Here is a 27,481-nt window from a genome sequence, read left to right on the forward strand (position 1 = left end):
GCCCACCCAATAGTCTGCCAAACTGCAGCAGCACTTTTATCTGATCTGTGGGCAAGTCTGTTAGCTGCAGCAGTTTTCACTCTCCTCCTCCAGACCAAGGACAAGATGTATTTTCGCTTCACATTTCAGCTAATTTGTATGCTTGTCTCTGTTCCCTCTCTTTCATTTAACAATCAGTTATAGCACAGCCCAATTCTCAGAACCTGATTTATCCTATGCTACTTCAGGTTACAGACGCTTCAGGTTACAGACTTCGCAAACCCAGAAATAGTATCTCAGATTAAGAACTTTGCTTCAGGATGAGAACAGAAATCACGGCAGCGGGAGGCCCCATTAGCTAAAGTGGTGCTTCGGGTTAAGAACAGACCACCGGAACGAATTAAGTTCTTAACACAAGGTACCACTGTATACATTAGCAGGCCACATGTGGACACTGAGGGTTACCAACTAGATTTTTTTTTTTTTGTGAGTTTTAAAAGGATAACAAGGATAGAAGTCTTCTGCTAGTGAAAAAAACCCAGCAGGAGGCTAAGAACATTCTCCCTATAGGACTGCTTCGAATCAGGTAAGAAAAAGGACGTACAGTGGTAACTCCGGTTACAAACACCTTCGGTTACAAACACTTTGGGTTACAGACTCCGCTAACCGGAAGTAGTACCTCGGGTTAAGAATTTCTAGAGTACCATTTAGGTGGCAATCCTAGCTTATCCTAAAGACAATCCGTCTCCACCAACTCTTAAAACATCTAGTCCTCAGTCTGCTCTTCAGTCTGAGCTACTTGTATTTACCGTAGAATGCTCTAGGAGTCTGGGACCTTATATTTGCTTGCTGTTCTCCTATCTTGTTCTGGGATGCTCCTCACTACACTAGGCCTATTGGACCTGGGAACCTGACAGCTAGGGATCTGACACTACTGTAAATAGTGTATTAATCAGAGGCTATTTTGATGAGACTGCACTATTATTGTATTGTACAGTATATAAAAATAATTATTTGTGGGGTTAGCTGTGCTGCCCAGTGTAACTCTTCTTACTGAAACATTTGTAAACTTAAACCAGGCATAGGCAAACTCAGCCCTCCAGATGTTTTAAGACTACAATTCCCATCATCCCTGACCACTGGTCCTGTTAGCTAGGGATGATGGGAGTTGTAGTCACAAAACATCTGGAGGCCAAGTTTGCCTATGCCTGACTTAAACTTTAGGAAACCGGTTAAGAAAAAAAAAGTAAGATCTCTCTGTATTTTCTTGCTTTAACTTGTGTCAGTTAGTGTGCAACAAGTTAAGTAATCTAGGCATGTCGACAGCATTTCTCAAGGATAACTGCTAGAGCTACCTTTCTTACAAAACCACTGATTTACAATTTCCATCTGCTTACAAAATTGGCGACATGAAAACATGAACAAGGGATTTTAAAAAACTACATTGCTTTGAAAGGAAAAAGTGTATGAATTTTAATAATGCAAGGAACAAAAATATATGATATTCATCAGGAATTGCAAACATGTATGAACTTACATTTTATGATTATTCAGCGAGTGAAATCACACCAATAAATAATTAATATAAAAGGCCTGATCTATTCTATTCACAAACATATCCTTAATTATATTGTCCCCTTTTAAGAGGCTTTAATTGTAAACTGCTTTGGAAGCCAATCCTGGCATGTTATAGATATAATAAATAAATAATCTGTAAAGGACTCCACAAAGCACAGGCTTAAATCTGGGGTAGGGTGTGCATGTGTACCTCCCGTAGTAGCATCTATGCAAAGTGCTGTGTGCAAGCTACTCATGCTCCAAGAGCAAGTAGCCCACTCGTGGTGTAGTAAAGACCAGTACCACCATAACAACCTTCTCCAACATTGTGCCCTCCAGATGTTTTGCACTAAAAGTCCCATCAACCCCAGGCCACATGGCCATATTCTAGAGGGCAGCAGGTTGAGGATGACTACACTATGGGAGATATCTATCTATGTATCCATCTATGGACCTTCCGTTCCACATAACGGCTGGTCAAGCACCTAGCCGCAAGGGGTAGGTGGAGAGATAAAAGTTTCCCTTTGTTCACAGTTTTATAAATGAGTTCTATAGGTAATGAGGCAGGAGAGAAATTTTGCCCTGTGTTTATATATTTTTGCTTCTACATAAAATATGCTTAATTCTAATCCTTTTTAACATCTAAAAGAATGTATTGGCAAACTAAGATGTAAAAAGTGATTGATTACAAACAATGTCATCTTAAAAAAATAAAATCAGATCCTGTCATGGTTAAAGAAAATAGGCCAAATAATATAAAGTATAAGAGAATAATTTTGAATTGGATTTTTCTCTCTCACTCCAGCTAGTACTATGGCCAATCCTGTCAGCTTCTATATTTTATTGCGACCTGCTTTGTAAACAGATACTCAGATCTGTACAATGTAATGTCAGCTTGCATTAAATCATTGGCAATAATAGGTGCTCATTATTCAAACTGTGTTTCTACTGGCATGTCTTATTTATGCGTCAGCTTCTTTACTGAAGGACTTAGATGTATCAGTTTCTGTGGAAGATTCTGCACTTTTGAGCAATTTTTGTTTAAGTGACCTTTAAATAGGACAATGAAAATTTAGTGTTGAATAGTGTGAGCAGGGACACAGAATTGTTTTAAAAGTTAGCATTAGTATTAGGTTTATGAAAAGGAAAAATTATGGCTTGAGTATGAAATTAATCAATGTTTTATGGATTTGGTATCTAGCACAGGCTATTCAACCAAGGCAGACAGATTTTTCTGGAAGGGCTAGCCCACCAGCCATGAAGTTTCAAATGAGAGATTTTTGTTGTACAGGTGTTCAAAGAAAGAAACACACACACACACACACACACACACACACACACGATTCCCTATTTTCTGATATAAATCACCAACTAGAGTACCTAGGAATCTAGACCCCTGTGGTGTCATTGGTTTTATCTCCAATTTACTTTCCCAATTTCCTTTTAAAAAAAAAAAGCCCAAATGGTGTGAACCAAATGGCTCTTTTGCAAATAGGGATGGAGGAATCTGTCAATTTCAGTTTCTCTGTTTCTCATCCCCCCCCCCATTTTAAATTTAGCTCTATGAGTTCCACATCGATTCACCATTTTTCATATGTCCCCTAGAAGATTAGACAGTAATTTATTGTGAATTTCTCCTTATGTATATATATGTGCATACAATTTTGCCTAATATGCACAAATGGCAAAGCAATTTCCCCCTAATATAATGCATTTTTGTATGTTAATCTCACAGATATATGCATTTTTATACACACTTAACCTTAGTATATGCATTTTTATACACACAATTTGGTTGGGGAAAAATGCCCCCCAAATTGGAGAATTATGAATTTCAAAGGATAGCTATCTTTTGGCTTGTGCAGTGTTTCAGAAAGTGCAAATGAGATAAGTTCACCTTTAAATACAAACTGAATTTATCCCCCATCCTTATATGCAATGCAAGTTCAAAAATCATTGGAGGTAAAACTGTCTTCTAAGTAAATTTCTGTTTGGTTACCTAGACCCTTGCTTCAGATATGGAACTTATTTCACCACTGTGCCAACCTAGCTAGGAGGTTTTCACTGTTTTCAAATTCCCATCAATTCATGGGCCTCAGTACTTTGTTCTCCTTTGTGATCAGACCATCATTTCTACAAATATTTGCCACATGCTCTGTAGCCCAGGACTCCTGCCACTTGCTCAATCATACTGCAACTATCCCATTTTTTTACAACATACTCAAGACTGTTGCTGCTGCTATTTACTGACTTGGTGTACATTATTTGCAAGAACTAATGTGCATAAGTAACAGTGGTTTCTTAAATTGTTCCTTATTCTTAATGATTAGTAAACGTAAAGTATTATTTTGTTGCATATTTCATGTGTAATTTGCATTCAACTCAAATGAAATATGCTAATCAAGTATTGATTCTTAATATTGAGGAATTAAACGCCTGCCTGTTTATATTTTAGCACTTCCACCCTTCTTCTGAAGCCGTGTTCTTGTTGGCTCGGTCATAACCAATGGTTCCTGGATAATAGTTGCTTGATAATTTTTGCCTAGTAGTTCAACTTCCAGTTTCTGTCCAACTTTACTGAGTTCCACAGGGACATATGCAAAAGCCAGACTCTGCTGAGTGCTGTAGCTGTAACATCCAGATGTGGTGTTGCCAATAACCTGAAAAATTACCCAAATATACACAATTGATGTAGGTTGTATTATTCAATAAAACAGTCAGTATGTTAGAAAATCAAACACATGACTGCACGTTACATAGTTATCTTGTCTGCTTTAACCAAAAAAGGGCTGGGAGCATCTCAACATAGAGAATAATTTGTGCCTTGGAAAAAGATATTGCACATGCATCACCTGTTCTTGAGTAGCAACATAGCTCGACCGCTGCATACAAACCTACCCTACAAACTTACACTGAAGCATAAAAATATATCACATTCCTCAAGTAATAAATACAGTTTTTAGAATATTCCCCACTCTAAAGAAATAACTTTCATTTATATAAATGAAAGCTATTGATATGGACACATGCAGATGGGTCTAAAAAGTGACTCAATATTGTAATAAATTTTCCATTTCTAATTTCTGAGAGATATTAAATTAAATCATACTCAGAGTAGACCCACTGAAACCACTTGAGTTATTAAAGTCCATTGATCTGAATGCATCTCAAAGTATTCATTCTCTTTGGAAATTTGACACCTGAAGGTGGCACAATCTTGGTGTGAACACAGCTCTTCAATCTTTTTGGACCTGGAACCCTCCTTTAACCCAAAAATGCAACTGAGGACCCACTTCTTAATTTTTTTACCATACATTTGTATGAAGGTAGTGCTGTTATTGTGACCTACTTAGGTCAGGATGCGTTTTCTCCCTGCTTTCCTGTTTCCTCCCAGCCTCTCGCTCCCTCCTGAATTATAAGCTGTGTCCAATTTCAGCAGGCTGTCTTAACTTGTCTGCCTGAAAGCTGGGTGGACTGGAGTCCTGATTCTGTTTCAAAGTAGAGGGGGGAGAGAGAGCACAGAGTACATCAGGCAGTCCTCATCAGTCCTTTACATAATCTTTGGGTCCAAGTTGCTTAGAGCTCTGAGAATTAACACAAGAACTTTGAACCTGGCCCAGTAACAAATTCCTTTTGTTGTGAGAAGCCCAGCAGTGGACTGTGAGAACTGCCACTGGTAGAAATTGCAAAGGGGTGGCATTTTTTTAATCTGTTATAGCAAAAAATAAAAACATATGTCATTGCACATGTGCGTATTTCCTTGCGCAAACAATATGCTGGTGTTTGCAACCCTTTTTAAACGGTGTGCAAACTATCTTTTGTTCATTTTGAAATATGGATGGAAGCACAATATGTTCTAGAAAACTTTCCTTCAGTTTTTTGAAACAAAATCTATGCTACTTGCCTTGTTATTATACCAGACACTTTCATTTCCCTCTGGATCAACATTATCCGTTTCCAAGGTGAGATACACAAGTTTCCGTTCAAGCCCCTTTTCTTTAATCTGCTTCAGTGCTTGCTTTCCTATGAAGTCTGCTGGCTGGGAAAAAAAGATAATGATGATAAATGATTAGTCAGGCTCTGTGACAGGGTTATGGATGCAAGCATTTAAATTTGCCTTCACTTGTTTTTCCACCCATTATTAAGCTTTAGATAAAAGTACAAATTAAATTAAACCATTGGGCTTCTTGAATGTTATTTCATCTTGCTCACAATGTGGGTATGTTCAGTTATTTTACCTCATATTTGTCTACATTTGTAACCTTTAAGCGCTATACATTCTGATTATATACCTTTAAAAATATTATACTGAAAAGAGCTCAAGCTTCCTCTTGGCTACTTACATGGGGAAGTAACAGCAGAGTCATTTATAGAAAACTATTGCAAGAAAGCCCACATCCCCTTCCCCCTGCCTCCTGATCCCACAAAAGATAGCAACAGCAGACATTTATCTGGTAAACTACTTTGTGCATTCCAAAGCTATTGGGGTAGCTCATACTATGTGCAAATACTTTGCATGCAGAAAACCCCAGGCTTTGCCTGAGGTATCTCTCCCTAGTTAAAAAGACGTGAGGTAACAGTTGTGGGAAAGATTCTTGCATGCATGTATGAACTACTGACAACTAGACCAAAAGTCTGAGGTTGTGTGCACATTAACCCACTGGCAGCACAAAATCCAGAACCATTCATGTTTGTCTTCAACATGCTGATTTCAATCAAGATTGATTCTAGATCCTGCCACCTACTTAGGGTGGGTGGAGTTACTCGATAAGCGTTTCAAAACCATCACCTTGCTTAGGGTTAGGCACGCCGTTTTCTCTCTGCACGTTCCCCAGCAGAAGGAAGTTGTGATTGTGTTTTTGGTATTCACCCATCCACAGCTTCATTGGTCAGGTATGGATACACCCCCCCATACCATTGCTACATATTACTTGGGGTAATACAGAGGCAACCTGCAAAGAGCCTTTATTTTCAGAATGAAAGCAGTTTCTCCAGAAGCGCTTTTCAGGGGCAAAATATGCAACAGACCTAGATAGTGTGTGTATGAAGAGAAAACAAGGAATTTCAATTGATTCTAGAATAGAATGCTGTGTATATACAGAACTGCAAGGGTGCTACATTGGCTGCAGTATCAGCAAACAGGCTTACTTAGGCCTATCCAACCCTGGCCTCAAGCTTGGCCCCTGTGTCTGCTATCAGTAGCAGCAGTAGAGCCAAATCAACTTTTCATGCCTCCTCTGGAATCAACCTTCAGGCACACTTGTTTAGATTCTGCCCTTGCCTCTGAGTCTTTCCTGTTTCTGGTTCCTCATAGCTTTATATGCTTGCCCTGGTATTAACCTTTCTGGTATGGACCATGCCTACCCACATTCAGGTTGGCACCTGTTAAGAGCAGACCCCTGCTGAAGCCTGACAGAAGGCCTGAACTAAAATCTGTGAGGCAGCCTTTTTCAGCTTGCTAGGCTTTCAGGAGGCAGATAAGAGAAAAAAGCCCTCTTTGCCTTTTTGTTGTTGCTTTTTGATGGTTTCAGTGGTGATGGTAAATATGTTTCCTTCTGGTACTAGATGCTAGAATTAATCGGGGAGCACTTACTCCAATTTAGTTTCTGGATGATGCGATTTGTCTATGTGATGACCTTTGAAGCCAAACTAGAGCAAGAGCAATACTTACTAAATTCACTTTGGAATGTTCTGTCTAAAACAAACGAACAGACAGACAGACAGACAGACAGACAAACAAACAAACAGATAGAGAGATATGCCGGTGAAGTTCTCCAAGCTAGTCTTGAAAATAAACTTCAGGGGCTTTTAAAGCTGACCTCATTATGAAAAGTGAGCTTTACAACTCCCAACACTCTACTCAGGTTTGGATTAAATACTCCCTGTCCGTATCCACCACTCTGTCCCACACCCAAGAACACTTTAAGCTAGAAGCTGGCAAGAGAAGCAGTAGAAATACATAAATCTTCCTTCTCTTCTTTCCATCACCCCAGAGCTGGGCACATGGAGTGGGGGAGAATTTTGCCTGCAATTCCTTGCAACCTGGCATGCTATTACTGTAGTTGTGACAGGGCAAAAGAGAACATAGGAGGAATGTGGGAAGCCTTCCTAATCTCAGTTCAAAATATGCTTCTGCTGCTGTTATTGCCACTGCCCAGTTTCAATATAAGAAAAGGAAACGGAGTATGTGTTTTTTGGCAGGCAGCAAAACCGCACACAGAGTGGCTCAGGATATGTACGCAGGTTTTCCTGAAAAATGCTGCAGGCAGTTGATGTGGCTGGGACAATCCTAAGTGGCCTTCCTCCACAGGACTCCACCTCTCTCAAGAAAGTCAGTACTGAACTTTCCTGCAATGTCCCTCAAGCCCAGAAGACAATATGCAAGGGCTGGGGGCTCTGCTCTGCAGACATAATTAGCCAGCCAGGTTTCTCATTTGGCTTGCAAGGCTACTTTACAGGTGTGGGGCAGGTAAAGGTGGGGCTCAGCTAAAACAGTTGTTTGCAGGTACTTGCAAATCCCCAAGGCTGCAGAAAATAACGTTCTAAAAGGGGTTTCTGAAGATCTGAAGATTTGACAAATCAGCTGATTGCCAGAAGCGCAGCTCAAAGCACTGCACAAATAGTGTTTTGAGAGTCTTTGCCTTTTGGGGCAAAATAGGATCTGCTGGCCTGTCAAACTTGGCCCACAACGGATGGAGGAAATAACAGTCTGGTCTGCCAGGCTAGAAAGTTTCCTTACCCATGTTTTAAACACATGTTGCCCTTCTACTTGCCAATTAATTTGCTAGCAATTAAACCAGGACACTATGCTATTGCAATCCATGTGCCACTTCTCCTACTCACACTTGTGAGCAGGCATGGGCAGCATGCTGCTTGAACAGGCACAATTTATTTCTTGTCCTTAGTGTCTCCTTTTCCTTTGCTGTCCTCTCCATATACCATGAATGTATTAATAGAGAGAGAGAGAGGATAAGAGACAATGAAGGGCAAACCAAAACACGAGCCACCAGAGAGATAGCAGTGCAGACATACCCTTATAGAAAATGGCAATCAGGCTTTGCCAATTAAAAGCAGTAATCCATAGTACACCAGATGATATAAATTGAGTGCACTACTGCTTTTGGTTGACTCCAGTTATTTCCAGGAGATACAATGGAGGGGGTGTGTGTGGCAGAAATCATAGATGTGAATCTGACAATTTACATTTGTTGGCTCTTGGCATTTCTTATCTGCAGCCAGTAGTTCTGTGCATTGCTTCTCCGTGTTCTAGTGAAACTCTCCTTAAAAGAAGCCCACGCATTTGAATACTTCCAAGCTCCCCCATGCTTACTCTTCAACATTATTCACTTGACTCCCATAAATCCATCATTTATAAATGGAAAACACAGTTTGCATGAAGGTTAATGCAGCAGTCATAATTGGAGCCTTGAGTATGACCTGGTAACAGATGTGAATTGCTTTAATGGGTCACTTCTAGATTAATTGCATAGAAGGTAGTTAACTCCTGTGAATATATAAACAGGGCAACAGCTAGAGAAATTTTGATTTGCTTTAGCCTTTAAAAAAAAACCCTCACAAATTAATTTGTGAAAGAAAATTTCATGTGTGTTATATTTAGTTCTAAGAAAGAAAAGGATGGTTCAAACCACATTTACCAGATATTATACAACAGCTAAATCAATGATCAAGAAAGCAATTAGTTTATGTGCTGTATTTTTGTGAAATAGTTTAGTGAAGACAAAGAAGTATGTTTATATTACAATACGAAAAAAGAGCTTTTCGAATATTTCCTTTCCTATTGACAGTAAAGGAGAAGCATAGCTTTAATTAATATGCTTTCTCTGTGCATTTCTTTTACTGAATTTCTTTGTTTTCACATTCCACTGTGGAGGTTCTGGATTTTTGCTATACTGTATGTTTGTATAATCTTCCCAAAATTGTTTTGTAATAGTTTTTACCACTGTAACCAGTGCTTTTTTCTTTAAAAAATGTTTATGGGTACTCTCATTTTGACTTAAGAAATAACCATTTAATAGTTCAAATACAGTAAATGGACAAAGGTACAAAGATTCACAAAATGTTTAGGGGTATATGTACCCCTGCGTACCCTCAGAAAAAAGCACTGACTATAGCAAATGAAACTATACAACTTAAACTAAAAATAATGTTCACTGTATATATACCCCAACCTCCTTCATTCACTTTAAAATCATGCATGAGGAACTAAAATCCCAACATAGGGAAATGATTCATATGTCATGTTATTTCCAGAAGGAAAATGTGTTAGTATACTATAGTCCAGTCTACATGTCCAGTATCAGCGTAGAGACTCTTCATGCATGAATTCAACAAAGGGCAATAAAAGTGGAGCAAAGAAACAAGTACTGTACAAAATTGCAATCCTGCAGGAGCTTCTCTTGCACAAGGGACAAACAGTACTAGAAGAGTACTTGTGCTCAACTGTCATTACTTTCAATAAAGTTCATGTATGATAAAGGCTGGCTTTCCAGTTGCACAGGGAGCCTTTCCTTGTACCCATGTGCTGGGGGGGAGGGGTGTTGCAGAAAACATGCCACATATGCAACTTGTGATTGGACTCCTCCTAACCATCTTTCTCAGATTTGACTGAAATGGTTTTTTAAAGGGGTGAGCAATCTCCCTCTTGAGGATCCAGCTAGCGTTTTCCTAGCCTGCCAATCCCTACCTACTCTCTTTGCTATAACATTATGTAACATAAGTTGAAGTAAATTAGTGCAAGATTTCTCTGGACCCAGTGTTAGCTGCTGGTTGATGGGATTAGGAAGAAAACTTACCTGGGCCCAGTACTGGCAGAACTGATCATAGAGTTCTTGCAACCCTGTGAGGTATATATACTTGTTGCCCCTGCATGGGAGGTTTGTTGCTTTCTGTTTTCACAACTTTGACATATCTATCAAAGGGTGCTCAGGTAGGATCCTTAAAAGTGACGGAGTTGCAGTGGGCTCTTGCAGGCACAAGCCATTCCATCTCAAGGGTGGCGACAGAATTGTGCCCTAATGGTGGCAGGGCAGTAGCCATCTCAACACAGTGGTCACCTGTAGCTTCTTCCTGACTTCTGAAGACTCAGCAGCATGGGCTGAGCCAAGCATCATTGCAAATCATGAGTTGTCAAGAATAGGACCACTTGTCTCTGTGAAGCTGTACCCAAAGAGAGTTGTGGCCATTATAAATACTCTTTGTGGGATAAAGACCTCTTACTTACTTGTGTGTAGGTACATGCACATACGTACACACCATACCTCCTAAGTGCCCTGGAAAAACAGGACATCCTGGTTTTTTTGCACAAGATCTTGATGACCATTTTGGGTGCCATGCTCTAGTGCTGCACTCTTGCCCTAAAAAAACACTTTTTCAGGGCAAGGATGAGGTGCGGATCATGTGACTCGCCTGGGACTACATCCCAGAGGACACACATTCTAGTTTGGTGCTTGAAAAGTTGGCTAGTATGACACCCCTCTCTGACTTTTGTATGGCTAGAATGGGGCCTACATATCCTTTTGATTCTGGCAACTTTGAGCACTGGCCTGTGGTCCCTCCCTGGTATGCCTCCCACAAGAAAATGTGACCCTCAAACTGATAAAACTCCACACCCCTGCTCTATGCCCTAAAAGCCTACCTAAACAGTAATGGAACCAAAAGCAACAAATTATACAACCTATTTTGGCTGAAATCTTTTTTTGGACTAAAATCTAATCCTTAAGTAAACAATAGAACATTTCAAAATAACAAGACACCTTCAATACACACATAAATCACTGTCATGGTTGTAACTGTATGGATTTTGGCACCAATCCACACACTTGCATCCTGATTTCCAGTTCACTTTCACAAATAATGCACATAAGCAAACTGATGTCCACTTGTACACCCACAGGTTGTAATGTCCGATCATTCAGCTAAATGGCTTTTGTCATCTTGTAGAGATGGCATACTTTGCTCAATGTGTCAACCACTTTCTGTGGGACTTGGAAAACTGAGTTTGCCACAATAGCATTTTATAAAATTAAGGCTTGGTGGTGGGCTCAACAATTTGCTGAATAAGTGCTTCTTCTGTTGGTAGCATTGCACTTCTTTCCCTTTCTGAATGGAGCAAATGAACAGAATATGAATTGAATGTGTCTTCCTGGTAGGTTCATACATCAGGTGTGTAAGACACTTCAAATCAGGTGGACATCAGGTATGTAAGAGACAGGAGATGTAGACTTTTAACAGGTCTTTCAGTCTTGGAAGCTAGCTTGTGGTATCATGCCCCAAGGTGGCATGAAAGCCCAGCTGCCCATCTCTTCCTTAATCATGCCATTCCACTTTGTGCTTGGCAACTTATAATTCATATAATTTGACATGACTGCTTTCATCCATAGCTCACTGTTGATATGAGGATAGAAGGCCATCAGCATCAATAAAGCATCTCTATCGCTCCTTGTGACAATGACTCTGTTATGTCCTCCTGACCCTGCCTCAGACAGATGCACAGTCATATGAGTGGAGTTGAGGTGGTCGGTGTTTCTTCCAACTGATGAAACATCATAACCATCATGATCACCACTGCCTGTCTGTGTCACTATGTTTTGCTTGCTGCAGCAGTTTTCTTCTGAGGAACAGAACAAGTGAGGCCTTGTTTTCCTTGGATTTGATTAATGTTCTCCATTGCACAGGCAATATGCTGTCCCTGCTGCTAATGTCAACTCTTATTTCCTTCCTTTCCCAATTTGACACTTTACCATAAGGTTTTTGATTGATGGGTCTTTGCAGCAGTTAAGCACAATACCAACCCTGCTGCAAATTTCCTTGAAATTCTTCATGATATGCACCAGAAAAGCATCCAAATAGTCTCCAAAAGTCACTGCATCCTTGGCTTTCACCATGGCTGGAAAGCCTTGCCCACTCTATGTATACAGATCCCCAATAGCCGAGGGCTGACTCTGACCAAGTTATTCCAATCAGAATTTGCCAGAAAAATGCCAGTTGATAAATATTAATGTCAGAAACACAGAGACTGATGTAATTAATCTTCATATAACTTCCATCAGTAAAAATGAATTTTTTGATCAAGGAAGTAGTCCTCTAAAAATAACAACCCACTTTTTAGCAGATCTAGTTACTGACATTTTGATTCCTTAATCAAAACAGCAACACACCCATACTTCTATATTAGACACAAAACCCCATGGGCAAGGCAGACCTCCCTCAGTCATTCCATAGATGTGGAATTCTGACATAGCCACTTTTATGCCTACATTACCATGACCACCTCAGTCAGCAGCCCTCCATCAAAACGAAGTTTTTTCTTGGATTTTCTTTGTCTACATTCAGCCATCAGACAGCTGTTTCTGAAAACCAGCAACACCAAAGCAGTGATAGAATTGAAAATACCTCTCACAACTACTGCTGCTGCAGCAAAACTGCTGTATATGGTTGCTTACCTGTAATAATTACTGCACTTTTAAAAATCAAAGATATGAAAAGCCTCAAAATAATTTATACTTTGACAAAAAAAGTAATGAAGACTAAGGTTACAGTCCCACAAACATTTGAAATCAGTGAGACTCCCTTCTGAGTAAACAAGCATGGGATACAGTTGCACTGTTGCAATTCTTCACATAAGGCTTAATTGGCTAGGAAAGTGCATACCAAGATTTTGCGGAGTTTTAAAGTCCCAAAAATGTCTATTGTCAAAATGGAATAGCAATCAAACCAGCCTGACTTTCTAGTGTGAGCATATATGGCAGAATACGAAGACTCCAATCAAAGTACTTTCCTTCCATTTATGTCTAAGGTTTCTTTTATGAGCAAATTGTATAAAAGGTTCTGATTCCCAAATTCTTTTTTAAAAAATTATTTATTTAAACTATTTCTAGCCTGCTTTATAGACCTGAGAAGCTTTCAAAGTGACTTACAAAAGATTTGTTCAATTAAACTTTCATTCAAGTGTGGTATCAGGAACAGAAAGATAGTATCCCTATGGTGCTATGATTCTTTTCAGGTGGCATTTCCTTCCCTCATCCTTGTACTTCCTCGGTACTATCTTTGGCCTCTACCTACTGTGTAACAGAGCTCATTCTGATCCTCTGAGGCAAGGAAGTGGGGCTGCTTAGTAGGAGTATTAGTTTGTCATTTGCTTTCATTCTATACCATACCTGAAGAGATTCATCTGAGTATTTGTGACAAATTGTTACAGCAGGTGCCTTCTACGATGTAACCCTTGATATATTCTCCTATACGCTGTATTCGTTTATAGGAAACATTCTCAGTAGCAACTGCTATTACTATTTTTAAGCGAAGTGTGCAGATGTGTAGAGTGTAGATAGAAACTCCCAAATTGTGAGTTTGTTTTCTTATCCAGTCAGAAAAATAAAAGGAGTTAATTAAGGACAATGATGTTTGGGTCCCTTGGAACTAAAATATTATAATTCAATCTGTCAATAAGACATGCAAACACCTTTTAATGGCACAATTTATTGGGTAAATCTCTTATGAATCCTGGAATGGATCCAAATTATATACACAAAGCTACTCAACTGAGTAAGAGAGCACCAACATCTGCTGCAATCTGCTTTAACCATCACCTTACAACACACAAGAGCCAGGCCCGTGCAATATTTTGAAATTAATTATTCTTCATTGGCCATTCCTGAATAATTCCAGGACAGCCTTCCAAATTAAATTCCCTTGACATGTAAACACAGAAAAGTCTTTTTTGTCCCTAGAGGCAACTAATATTTGACAGACTTCCTATCCTGAACTGTTCCACCCAGGCATAATCTTTCTTTAAGGAGTCACAGTCAAGACTTTATCTGCAAATTTATTTCTTCCATTGAAGCAGCTGAATAGTTTAGGCTTGTATAAACTTCTTACCTCCATTCATGCTTTCAAAAGGCTCACTGTATTTTGCAGTAAATTTATTTCTCTAAATGCTGGAGATAAATATCAGCAGCTGGACATTTATTATACTTTATATTCCCTTCTTTTTAAATGAACTAAGGGTGATATACATAGGGTCCCCATGTTGTCCCAAGCACTGACCAGACCCAGACCATCTGTAAAATCTCACATGCTGAATTTGCCACCACACTTACAGCTGTCCAGTTGGATTGTAGGAAATATAAATGGTTTTGCAGTAGAAATTAAAGAAATGAATCAATCAGCATCCAAAATTCTACACCAGAAACAAAACTCATTTCAGGTAAAAGAGATGCACAAGGAACTAGTTCTGATTCTCACATTCTTTGGCAGATGGAGTTAATTAGTGGGACCAATCTACCTATCAAAGCAATATTATTTGAAAACATTCCTCCAGTATACAACATGGAACAGTGCTGCAGAAGTTTATATATAATATTTGCAAACCCAGGAATAATTTCATAAATATATATCTCTGAAAATGTTTCAGACCTACCTTATTTAATTTTATAAAATATTTCAGTCCGGCTTCCAGAGGATTGGTGTCACAATTCATCTGTTAAAAAAATATGCAATAAGAGATTTAATCACTAGATGGCATATTTCCTTCACGTCTTTTCACTTTCTCATACTGTTTCCCATTTATTTCCTTTTTTTATGAACAATAAGTAACATCTCTTTTGTTAAAGGATTGTAATTCTTAGTGACATTTGTATCTCCAATAAAAAAATGCAAGCATATATTTCTTCAATATTTACAGTTAAGAAGACAATAAGAAATGAGGCACCCTGCAAAAAAAGCCTTCACTCCACTGAGAACTAACCAAGGAAGATGCATTTATGATTTACTTGCAAATCTACCTCACTATCCCTCATCCCACAGTGAACAGCTATCTGATGCCTCAGTTGTTCTTCTCATTTTCAACAGGTAAGACAGTAGGGTCGAATTCTGTGGGATTGTTGAGGTGAGACAATTGCATTGGGATGCTCTCTAGACCAGGTGTAGTCAGTGTGGTGCCCTCCAGATGTGGTTATATTACAACTTCAATTACCCCTGACCATAGGTACTTGCTGGTGAGAGTTGTAATCAACATCTGGAGTGTGCCATGTTGACTGTCTCTGCTCTCCAGGTGAAGCCAGAGAATTCCATAACCACAGCAGTTTTTGTGCATGTGGAATCATACAATTGCAGACCCGGAAAGGGACAGCAAGAGTCATCTAGTCCAACCCCCTGCGATGCAGGAATCTCAACTAAAGCATCCAAGACAGATGGTCATCCAACCTCTGCATAAAATTCTCCAAAGGAGGAGAGAATTATATACGCATGCATCACTGCCTACTGAATTGAAGGAGCTGATGTCATATTAATATCAGCATCTTTTTGCAGAGAAATATTAGGGAAATAAGTAGGCTTATACAGATTCAGAAAATGCAAAACATCTTTAGGAAAATACCCTGAAGTGCAAGTGGATGGATAAATAAATAAATAAGCAGTCCAATGTGGCATGAGACGCCTCAGTTGATGTGGAATCCTGACTAGGTAGGAATGGGAACTGAATGGAGGAACCAGAAGAGAGGCATGCTTAAGCAAGCAAAATACTGAACAGGAACATGTCACACGGTTCTTTCTTTGCTTTTCCTGTTCATCCTCTGCTACACACATCTACCATACAAGTGCTCATGTATCAAGGGGGAAGCACCAGCAAGGGTATATTATCTCCAACTTGATCAATAACCATTTTAAAAACATTTTATTGAGTTTTATTTTGTTTAAATCTTTGGAAGGTGTGAGCTCAGCCTCCTCTAAAATGGAAGGGATTTCATAATATCCAACATTTTATGAGAAGGATTGGGACAAACAGGATAGCTATTGCTCATATTCTCTGTGATGATAGGATATATATCTAAAGTGTGTCATACAAAGGTGAAATTGCAGTCAGTGCACATTTTGACTGCTGGAACAGAAATGCCATGAGATAAAGGAGAAGGTTCTTATAAATTCCTCATACAGCAGAGGAATGAATTAGAAATGCTTCAGAATGAAGGTTTGTATCCCGGATACAGCTACCTAAATGAAGGTCTCATTGACTCCACAGTACATGCTGTTTTCTCTGAAGACAAACCCTTAGCTCTTTTCTGAGTAACCTGCTAAAATGGGTGTAAAGATCTGGGCACAATTTCAAAGCCCCTTAGGAGCTGAAAACACTTTAGACTAAAATGGCACAGAGTTTAATTATCAGAGCATGCTCTAAGTAAGAATTCCACCCAAACATACTACTGTGATCTCTTAATTGAACAGACTTTTTAATATAGAGGAAAAAGAAACATCAGTGAATTAAAAAGGAGGCTTTAGTGCCACAAATGTAATTGAGAATACTAACAGTTTGCCCTCATGAAAAATAGAAGGTGTAAATCATAATAGTAGCTGTTTCTTATTTTATTCTTATCAGGCCTTGAAGAAGCAGAATAGTTAAATATGATTATCTGTGACCAATACACAAATAACACCAAAGAAAGAACAAAAAAGAAAGAAAGAATTATATTCAAACCTCTGCTCCCCATGCCCGAAAAGCCTTTTCTAGCCTTAACGTATTCATCACATATGTTCCAAAGTTGTCAATTCCTTCTTCACGGCCTGCTTCCATGATAGCAGAGTATAAAGGTGCAGAATCTTCTCGCCTGTGGTACAACTCCCAACCCAGTTCACCTATTACAAACCAAAGGTTGACATCTTAATCAAGTCTAGAATTAAATTATGGTCATGCTTATTTAAAGGCATAACATGAAAATAAACATTAAATGACCCATCTCTGCAAGTAATAGTGGTATTACTTGCAAGCACTGCTGCCTTGTATAGAAACCAGCTGTTTTGCTTATAAGAACAATAATCCCTTCCCCTCCCACCTTACCTGTATAGGATATTCTAATTGCAGTAACAGGAATATCCGCAATGTTTAAATGTCTGGATTGTAGAAAATTAAATGCTGCATCACTGAGATCCTCTGTTGTCAACTTCTGGAGGACTTTTCGTGCATATGGACCAGCTATACCCAATACTCCAATTTCTTCTGTGACATTTCTGATTTCAACGTTAAACTGTCCTCTAGATGCCTCCTCTTCAATCCATCTGAAAATAAAAGGCAACACTTTATTAATCCAAACATTAGGTAAAGGTAAAGGTAAAGGTAAAGGTAAAGGTACCCCTGCCCGTACGGGCCAGTCGTGTCCGACTCTAGGGTTGCGTGCTCATCTCACTCTAGAGGCCGTGAGCCAGCGCCGCCCGAAGACACTTCCGGGTCACGTGGCCAGCGTGACGAAGCTGCAGCTCGCGAGCCAGCACCAGCGCAGCACACGGAAACGCCGTTTACCTTCCCGCTATAAAGCGGTCCCTATTTATCTACTTGCACTTAAGAGTGCTTTCGAACTGCTAGGTGGGCAGGAGCTGGGACCGAACGACGGGAGCTCACCCCGCTCCGGGGATTCGAACCGCCGACCATATGATCGGCAAGTCCTAGGCACTGAGGTTTTACCCACAGCGCCACCCGCGCCCCCAATCCAAACATTAAAATGCATAAAAGAACTAGGTTGACAACTACAACTATCAAGTAAAGCCAAGTCATGAAGAACGTCTCTTGTGCCTCTGAGACAAGCTCACCCCACTCCCTACTGTCCCATATACAGATTCCAGATATATATATATTTAATGCACGAGATACCCAACTGAATAATAATATCATCCGCCAATACAACCAATTCCCACAGCTTTTCTGAGGCTATCACAACATTTATCACTACAAATATTTATAAACCTCTTTTTGAGCTCCATTTAGTTTTTTATCAAGGAGCAGCCAACAGAAATTAGTTGGGACCATTACTCATTTCTACCCAAATAAATACCCGCCTTGCTAGTATATGTCCTCTACACTATTTGCAGTGTGCAATCATAGTCTCTTGAAGCCTTTGTTTTACCAGGATAAATAGGCTAAGCACTCTCAGCGAGAGGTGAGCAATACTTTTGATTTACACCAGCAACTTCTGGAAAGAAGATTTGTAATCGCAGTATTTTTACGATGTACTCTGAGCTATTTACAATGTTATCTCTGATTCAGAAGATCCCAGTATGCATAAAGGCCAGAGCTCAATGGTGAAGCATCTGTCCCAGGCTCAATCTCTGGCATGTCAAGGTAGGGATGGAAAAGACTCCCTGCCTGAAACAATGCCACTCTGTGTAGACATTAGTGAGCTAGATGGACCAATAGTCTGCCTCAGTCCAAGGCAACTTAATCTGTTCCTATGTGCTCTGACTCTTGCGACTTTCCTGAACTGCAGCTCTTTCCCCATTTCCATCATCACAAATGGCTTTTTAAACTTCAGTAGTTACAATGTACACTGACCTCAAGTCATGAAGCTCTGACCCAGAACCAGTAATTAACAAAAATTCCCCTGGCTTTAGATGAGAGACTGTGAGCTCCGCATAGACTCTGCCTCTTGGGGTTAACATATGACTTATATTTGTGAAACCTATCTGAATAATAAAAGAAGAAGAAATTATAATACAGTACAGCAGACATTATACAGTATAAGGAAATTGAGCTCTTCCTAGAATACACGGGCTGCAATCCAACACAGACTTAGGCATGCTTAAGCACCACTGATTTCTATGGGATTCCTGAAGGCCACAGTTTTGGTTTTGCTTCACACAAGGATGGGTGAATGTCAGTTTTTGTTTCTCTCAGTTTCTTGTTTTTCTGTTTTTCAGTTAGTCACATTTCCACGTCAGTTTGCAATTTGAAAATTCAGCAGAATTTTAGTGCAAATTTCTCCTAATATACACATTTTTGTAAGCAATTTCCCCTAATATAATGCATTATATATATTATTTTCACTAACAGAGTCTATGTATTTGTATGCTCACTTACTCCAGTATATGTGTTTTGGTATACATGACTTGGCTGGAGAACTGTACTGCAAAGTATGGAGAACTATGTAGGGATAGCTTAGTTTCAGTTTATGCATTGCTTTGGAAAGTACATATTAAATAGGTTCGAATGTTAACGTAAGGATGGGGAGAAAAATTGGCTAACAGAATTCCTCATTCATCCCTACATCTCTCCACCTGATTTGGAACCGATTCACATCCACAAATTTGGGGTAATGTTTAAATGAGGCTTAGGTGCATAGCATCTAATTTGTTTAGCTCCAATTCCTGCGATCTTTGCGCAACAAAATTTTGAGGCATGCAGATTCCACAAGGTGGGCATATGTGAAATGTATAGACTCCAGTCCAACATTATATCTATAGTATGGGTATGAGGTTGATCCAGGTCAGGCCAAGTGCACACAGGAAGCTGGAGGTAGATGTAATCCTACTTCCTTACCACTCTTAGGCTCAGTACAATTGGGACTTCATAGGAGTAGGACTATAAACTTATTTTCAGCATTTATTAAAACTAATCCAAGACCTATATTGCTGTTACATTTCCATTTACCTTTGGGATCACATTTGCAATCAGACGGTCCAAAAATTTAGCAGAATCACTGCCTTTGATGCTAATCTTGCCAAATGGAGTGAGATCAATCACACCCACTTTTTCCATCACCTGCTTATATTCACGGCCCACAGGTTCAAACCAGTTTGTACGTCGAAAACTTGGCCTAGAAAAAAAAGTGCATTAAAAAAAAAGTGCCTAGTAATTTTCAACTTAACCGTAAGTAGCCCTCTCCCTTTCCTTTCATCTACCAACCCCTTTGGACAAGGAGGGAAGGGGAATGAAACTGAAAAATCATAGGCATACCTTATTTTGGCAAGTTTATCAATAGTTTCCCTAACTGTAACTTTAGGTTAATGCTTAATTTAATTACAAATGCTGTTCAACTCCATTGAGTGGATGTTTTACATTAAAAATTATTAATTATTGCATTCTATAGACAAAAACTAGGAACTCCACAGATGCAGGTGCTATTACTGTATAGAAGTGCAGAATATAAATGCAATACAGCAAAAGAGTAAGCATGACATAGAAACTTCGGTCATCATTACATGGATAGATCCTTAAGGTCACTTGGAGTCCCAACATACCTCCCCAGTAAAACTGTAGGAGACTTTCTGTTGTTGCCGTTTCTTATACAAAAGGGTTAAGCATATGTGGAAGGAAGAACTATTTTAGAATGGTAACTTTTTCATCTGAAGTTACCCCCCCCCCAAAAAAAAACCCCAATAGCTCCAGTGAATTAATCTTTAATGTTGTCATTTGTTGTTTTGCATTTCATTATTAGCTGGAGATTATCACAAGTTCTTATATTATGTTTTGAAGATTAAAGGTGAAATCTAACAAGCGCCATTGAGTAGGATCACGGCAGCAAACCACACCCATTACATATACATGGATGCTTATATATCTGCAATATGCCTATACTCATACAAATTTAACAATGGAAGTGTAATGGGGACTATGCTTTCTGTAAGCCATCAACTGCATATCTAAACCAACATATGAACCATCTGCAGGGCCAGCCCATGAATGAGGTGGGATGAGGCAGCTGCCTCGGGCAGCACCTGAAAAGAGACGGCATTGAGGAGGAAAGGAACTTCCTGCCCTGCTGCTGTTTTACATGGCGGGGTTACCAAAGCTGCTGTGCAAAGCAGCAGCAGCAGTGGAATAGTGGCTTCTGCTCTTCTTCCTCCTCTTCCAGGTGCTGTCCCTCTCCAGACGGCCTCAGTGAATATGCACAGAAGTGTACAGTTGACAGGGAACCCGAGGGTCATTTAGTCCAACCCCCATCCAATTTGAAACCATACTGAACCCTGCTTAGCTTTGCAAACGCACTAGCAGTTTTATTGCTGCACCACCAGGAGGGGTTTTCATGTCATCCCTAACCACTGGCCATGCACTTGGTGTTGTAAAAACATGAAAATATTACTCTTTCTTAATTATAACTGCTACCAATTAAACTGCTTCGAAGTTTTTCTACAATAATGTAGTGCATAAATTTTAGTGAATGAATGAATGGATACCACTTCCTCTTAATGTGCATTTGACCAACTGAACAGTGATGCTATGTTTCAGACTACAGTTCGCAATCCTTTCAACCCGGAACATAATATTGCTAATGCTATTAATTTGGCACAAAAGATCAATAAATATTTTTCATTTACTTGTATCCAATGTCATCCCCAGGTTTGTAGAACCAATGAGGCTGCTCCCATCCTGCATGGAATCCCATGGAGCATTCCGACTTAAGGACTTCATAAAGGCCACTGACTCTCGCTGTGGGTCTCCCAGCAAATCTTTCTTCCTTGGGATAGCCAACTGCAAAACAAAAGCAAAAACACAATCAACATGGTAAAAGATATGACAATGAATCACTTATTGCACATGTACACAGGATATTTTTCATGTAGCTACAGATAATGCTTTTGAAGATCTTTGCAGGCCACAAAATATCGTAATGATGGAAATAAAATAAGCAAGGTAAGCAGTACAGTGTAAATTGGATGTCAGAGAATGGTCTGAATCAGAGGAGTGAGGAATGCATTCTCAGGCAGAGATGGGGGGATTCAACCCCCCACCCACCCCGTTTCCGGTGGTTTCAGGAGCAGAGAGAGACACAGACACTGAGCAGTTTTGACAGAAGTTGCCTAGTTACAAGATAATGGAAAGAGAAACAGAAGAGAGGGAACAGCCAGCAGAGATGTAATTAGAGAGTGTGGGGAACCCTCCCTCTCAAAAAAACTAGGAGGTCCATCCGTATTAGAGAATAATGAATGTCCGAGACCAGGGAAAAGAGTCGGCGGAAGAGGACTGGAGGAAATTTAAAGACTATTTGCAGAAATATTGTAAAATTAATGAATGTTAGAATGATGTTGGACAGAAATTAAGTGGTTACTAGCTGTAATGCAAAGGTTGAGCAATAAGTTAAAATAAGTTACAATAAGTTACAATAAGGATTTGCTGAGTTAAGAATGTGAATTGAAATACAAAAGGGGGAGGTGAGAGGAGGTCTGGGAAACAAGGTAATGGAAATAAGTAATGGAAATTATATTTGTTTGTTTTTTTTAATTGTGTATTTCTGTATTTTTGTTATTTTTTGTGTATTTTTTGTTTTTTGTTGGATTTTTGTATTAAATTGAAAATTCTAATAAATATTTATTTAAAAAAAAGAGAATAATGAATGCAGAGAGGAGGAGGAGGAACTTTCTGTTGGCTCCCAGGATATTGCTGGGGACAGAAAGGGGAAGATTGAGAGTAGCCAATTGCTCTCCTTATGGAGAGATGTTGTCATGGTCCAGTTTACGGGCGGTTGAAGTCCTGGCGGAGGATGTCGGGACCGGGGTCAAGACAGTGGGGTGGGAGCAGGAATGGGAGTCCAGAAGCCAAGGGTCTGAGGGTCAGGAAGCAAGGAGTCAAGAAGCCAAACACAGCAAGGCAGGAAGCGTGTTGCTGTGGCAGAGCCAAAGGGAAATGCTGACCTTATAACCCTTCCCAGCTCTTGCCACCAGGTGCTGTGAGTTACCAATTGGCCTCACCTGTGCGGCCACGCCTTGCCTCTTCAGAACGAACTTAGGAAAGCCCCAGTCCTGCGAAGCCCTACCAGTCACAGGGCCTGGCTCCTGCACACACTCCTGACAGATGTGGATTTTTGCTTGCAACCAGATGACTGAATAAAAATGACTATAAAATATAAACTGCTCATTAATACTTGTGAAGTTAATTAATAACTGTGAAGTTACCAAAGGGAGAGGAGGACTCTCCATGCCTGACAATGTCCCAGCAAACTACAGTGGTACCTTGGTTTAAGAACAGCTTAGTTTATGAACAACTTGGATTAAAAATGCTGCAAACCCAGAAGTAGGTGTTTTGGTTTGTGAACTTTGCCTTGGAAGCAGAACATGTTTTGCTTCCTGTTGAGTATGTTCCATTTGTAAATTGAGTCCCCCGCTGCTATGGGAAAGCACACCTTGGTTTTAAGAATGCTTTGGTTTAAGAACGGACTTCCGGAATGGATTAAGTTCGTAAACCAAGGTACCACTGTACAAGGCAAAGCCCTGCTCTCTCTTAGTCTGGGAGTGGGGTGAAGGTGAAGAAAACCAGCACAAGAATTCTCTACTCAAGTGCTATTTTATTTATTTTTCTATGGGGAAAATTACATCTTACCAATATTGTTAAATCCATAAGATTCTCTTGCTTTTGCTGCCGTGAATTCTGGAGTAGTCCACTTTCCATACCTATTTGGATCTAATTCTATTAGATCAAAAGGAGGCTCCCCACTGAGTATCCAGTCACTGAGATACTTTCCTATGCCACCAGCATGGATGATGCCGTATCTGGGGAAAGAAGAAGAGATAGACAGTTCCCCCACTAGCTTATTTCACATAACATTTCAGTACAACCTTTGAGGACTATAAACTCACTTCTTATTATCTTCTCTATTACCTTTTTTTTTGGGGGGGGATGCTTTCTCATTACTGGAAAGTTAAACTTGTTAAAAATCTGGAGCACTTACGCAGCCTGGAATTTAAGATGGGACAGTGTGCTCATTTGTTAATTATATTATTTGTTTGCTTTGTGTTATTTTATGATTTCAAGCTAAATTATACCTGAGATCTTTTGTAACCTGCCCTGGGCCAGTTCAGTGACAGGGCTGGGCAAAGCCCAGTTAGGCTTTGAACTAAAGATTAAGTGATTACAGCAACAGAACAAACATCTGAGTTCCAGCTACATTTGGCTGGAATGAAATTTGTGTTGTTGCTCTGTTTCCCCTGTAACAGCATGATAACCTTGGCTTTTACGTCCTGATGAAATAATATGTTAAGCAAGATCAGACTGCCTAGGAAGAATACCACCAACATTTACCACAAATTTAAATGCCACAAATTTAAGCCCACTGGAAGTTGGGCAACTTAAATTTCTTAGACAAATTTTCTTTGCACCAGGATGCATTTCACATTCCTTTCTGCAATTCAAAAGCTGTGATACATTCACCCTCTAGTCTTTGGCCATGGACTTGTTAGAAGCTTTTTGAAAGTCCAAGAATGTCAACCAGATTCATCCCTATCTTCATATTTGCTAACACTCTCAAAGAATTATAAAATGAGACAAGACGTACATTCGCAGAAGCTATGCTGATTCTTCTTCACTCAAACTTGTACTTATGCTTGATAACAGACTTTAAGCTAACAGGACAAACATATTGGAGATCACCCCCACCCACAAATTCCTTTTAACAAAATGGTGTTACAGAGGCCACTCTTTGGGACAAAGAGTACATATTTTGCTATAAGATCAGCAATATTAAATTTGAGTTCTTTAAGAACTCATGTAGATACCATACGGGACCCAGTGAAGACAGACGTATAAGTATAAATTTAACATTTACAAGGTTTCTCCTAACCATAGATCAATTTACTCACCCAAAACCAATAGCCACCCAATAATTTCGAACACCCTGATGTGGCCCCACCATAGGCAAGATATCTGGAGAATATGTTATAGGGCCTGCAACTACATTGATAATGTCTGCTTGCTTTAGGATTGGGACCATTTCCATAGCAGCCTCAACATGATCCATTATTCGGTCCAAATCAGACTCAAAAAGCTCCTTCCCAAATCCTAGAAAAAAAGGTTTTGAGTCATGCATTTGTTATTTTCCAATTCCAAAAGCTCTTTAGTTACACAATGTGCTGATATCAAAACAACGCTTATTTTTTCAGGATACACACAAATGTTGCAGGATAGGAGTTGTATGCTGAGAATCCCCATCTGCCCCCTTGAAGAACACAAAGTGAAAGGCAGGCTTATATAGGAAATCTGAGAACAAGTTAATGATGCCAGAAAGGCTCTTTGTCTTTATGAATATGCATGTGTAACATACATATATATAATAGTCACTCACAGATTCTAGTCACCGAACGTATTTGCCAACATAAATTCAATTAATTCTAACAAGTGGTGAGCTTGATAATTTGCATCATTGAAACCTAAACTTTGTAGCTGTAAAGTAAAGGTAAAGGGACCCCTGACCATTAGGTCCAGTCGTGGCCGACTCCGGGGTTGCGGCGCTCATCTCGCTTTATTGGCCGAGAGAGCCGGTGTACAGCTTCCGAGGTACCGTTCCGGCGGGAAGGTAAACAGCGTTTCCGTGCACTGCTCTGGTTCGCCAGAAGCGGCTTAGTCATGCTGGCCACATGACCCGGAAGCTGTACGCCAGCTCCCTCGGCCAATAATGTGAGATGAGTGCCGCAACCCCAGAGTTGGCCACGACTGGACCTAATGGTCAGGGGTCCCCTTTTCCTTTACCTTTAGGTAGTTATTGACTAGAGACTTCACCCACTAAGTGATGCCTCCTGACTTGTTAAAGGTGCCTCCTGCTGCAGCCATTGGGGAATATGGTTTCCAGTTGTGGGGAAACTCTCCTCGGGGCTCTCTTGATCCCCAAGGAGTCTATGGACAAGCCACCAGAATCTGGTGGCAGAGGCGGCTCCTGGGGGGTGTACTATGGGGGGGGGGGGTCTGCTGCCCATGAACACACATGCTTCAAACCAGGGAAAGGATCCATCTCCTCTCTGAGCCTGCATTTGCCAGAGAACTCTGCCTCTACTCTAGGATTATGACAATAATATAACTGCAGCTAAAGCCTGAGATTATTTTTCAAGCAAAATTACCTGGCGGGACTCCATTTTTTACCCAGGATTCCTGTAGTTTCATTTTTTCTGGACTTTCATATGGGCCAAATAAAATCCCATCCCTTTCTTGTCTTAGATAATATGAACCTTCTAGGTCACGAATCACAGGAAATTCCTTTTTAAGGGCTTTCACTTCAGGAATAGTTGCAGTAACAATGTACTGGTGATGAACTGGTATGAGTGGATGGGGCAATCCAATCATTTTCCCTATTTCACGAGCCCAGAAACCTAGAAAACACAAAGGACAGAAAGTATTAGAACAGAATACTTGGAATCTAAAGGAACACTCTTGTTGATGAGTGTATTCTCAATCCCCTCTTATATCAGAAGGTAAGGCCTTGAACCACTGCTGATCTCAGCTGTTAAACCTAGGAGTCCCTACTCAGCATAGGGAAAGGTTGAAGATAGTTTCTCTCTGTCTGTGTCCTGCAAACCAGTTAACCATTCCTAGCATCTTCCTTGACCTCTGGATTTTTTGCTACTATGGTTCCTCTTCATTACCTCTCTCTCTTGTGTAATTCCTTCTCTTCTCTTCTCTCCCCTCCTTGATTTTCTCTGCTGCTTATAATACAGAAATTGCTCTCCTGCTCATCCCAGATATATCACATTTCTAAAACCTGCCCTTCTGCAGTCAACCTGAGTTTAATGCTAGGAAGCTTTTGTGGGAGGGGAACCAAATTTCATTGCTGTCTCTCCCTGCAACCAAGGTGCAACTTCCTCATATGGGAACGATGTCAAGTTTTTGTGTATGTAACTATTTATGAAACTTGGAAGAGGAGTTTTAATAATACAAGAGGAATATTACTTAAACAAGGAGATGATTCAATAGTGTGGAACTGTTTGGGTTGATGTCTTTGACAAAGAGACAACTCATTGGAGGACTCCTCCTTATGCCAAAGATCATCATGTTTTCCAAACAGGAAAAAGAAACAGAATGCCTACATTTGGTGAGAATGTTGCTTCAGGATGGCAGAGGTTGCCTGTAGAGAGAAAATTTATTTCTGTGTTGGAGGAGGCAAACAAGGCATCATCTATGGGCACCACGGCTTTGGTAGTTTTCACTTCCCCTACTTTATTCCACTAACCTTTTTTTCTAGTTAAACTACCACTGTTCCAGCTAGCCACTAATAGCACACAGAGTTTCTATAGACAGTATTGGACAGTGCTGAGAATAAGATAACACCACAGGCTACCTCTTAGGGGGCTGTCTCTAAAAAAATTTAAGTCCAGCTTTTTGCATTCAACTCCACCCATTTCTATTAATGATCCTATTTCTCAAGCTTAATCATGAATACAGTTGTTTGTGGCTGATATTTGCCTCAGA

General features: G+C 39.9%; 1 protein-coding gene across 2 annotated transcripts in view; it reads right to left on the bottom strand.

The window, feature by feature from the left end:
• Positions 1 to 2,650: 2,650 nt before the first annotated feature.
• DMGDH (dimethylglycine dehydrogenase) overlaps positions 2,651 to 27,481 on the bottom strand; it is a 40,723-nt gene continuing 15,892 nt past the window's right edge. For both annotated transcript variants that reach the window (XM_079995428.1, XM_079995427.1), the window contains exons 6-16: positions 26,137 to 26,385; positions 24,886 to 25,084; positions 23,630 to 23,799; positions 21,631 to 21,784; positions 19,964 to 20,129; positions 18,869 to 18,999; positions 17,384 to 17,601; positions 17,024 to 17,181; positions 14,972 to 15,031; positions 5,441 to 5,575; positions 2,651 to 4,196 (exon numbers count right to left, since the gene is read on the bottom strand). In XM_079995428.1, coding sequence (XP_079851554.1) covers positions 3,981 to 4,196; positions 5,441 to 5,575; positions 14,972 to 15,031; positions 17,024 to 17,181; positions 17,384 to 17,601; positions 18,869 to 18,999; positions 19,964 to 20,129; positions 21,631 to 21,784; positions 23,630 to 23,799; positions 24,886 to 25,084; positions 26,137 to 26,385 — 1,856 coding nt within the window. In that variant the 3' untranslated portion in view covers positions 2,651 to 3,980. The remainder of the gene's footprint in view (positions 4,197 to 5,440; positions 5,576 to 14,971; positions 15,032 to 17,023; positions 17,182 to 17,383; positions 17,602 to 18,868; positions 19,000 to 19,963; positions 20,130 to 21,630; positions 21,785 to 23,629; positions 23,800 to 24,885; positions 25,085 to 26,136; positions 26,386 to 27,481) is intronic.

The sequence above is a fragment of the Podarcis cretensis genome (assembly GCF_951804945.1).
Source record: "Podarcis cretensis genome assembly, chromosome: 11".
In the NCBI taxonomy this organism is placed as follows: domain Eukaryota; kingdom Metazoa; phylum Chordata; class Lepidosauria; order Squamata; family Lacertidae; genus Podarcis; species Podarcis cretensis.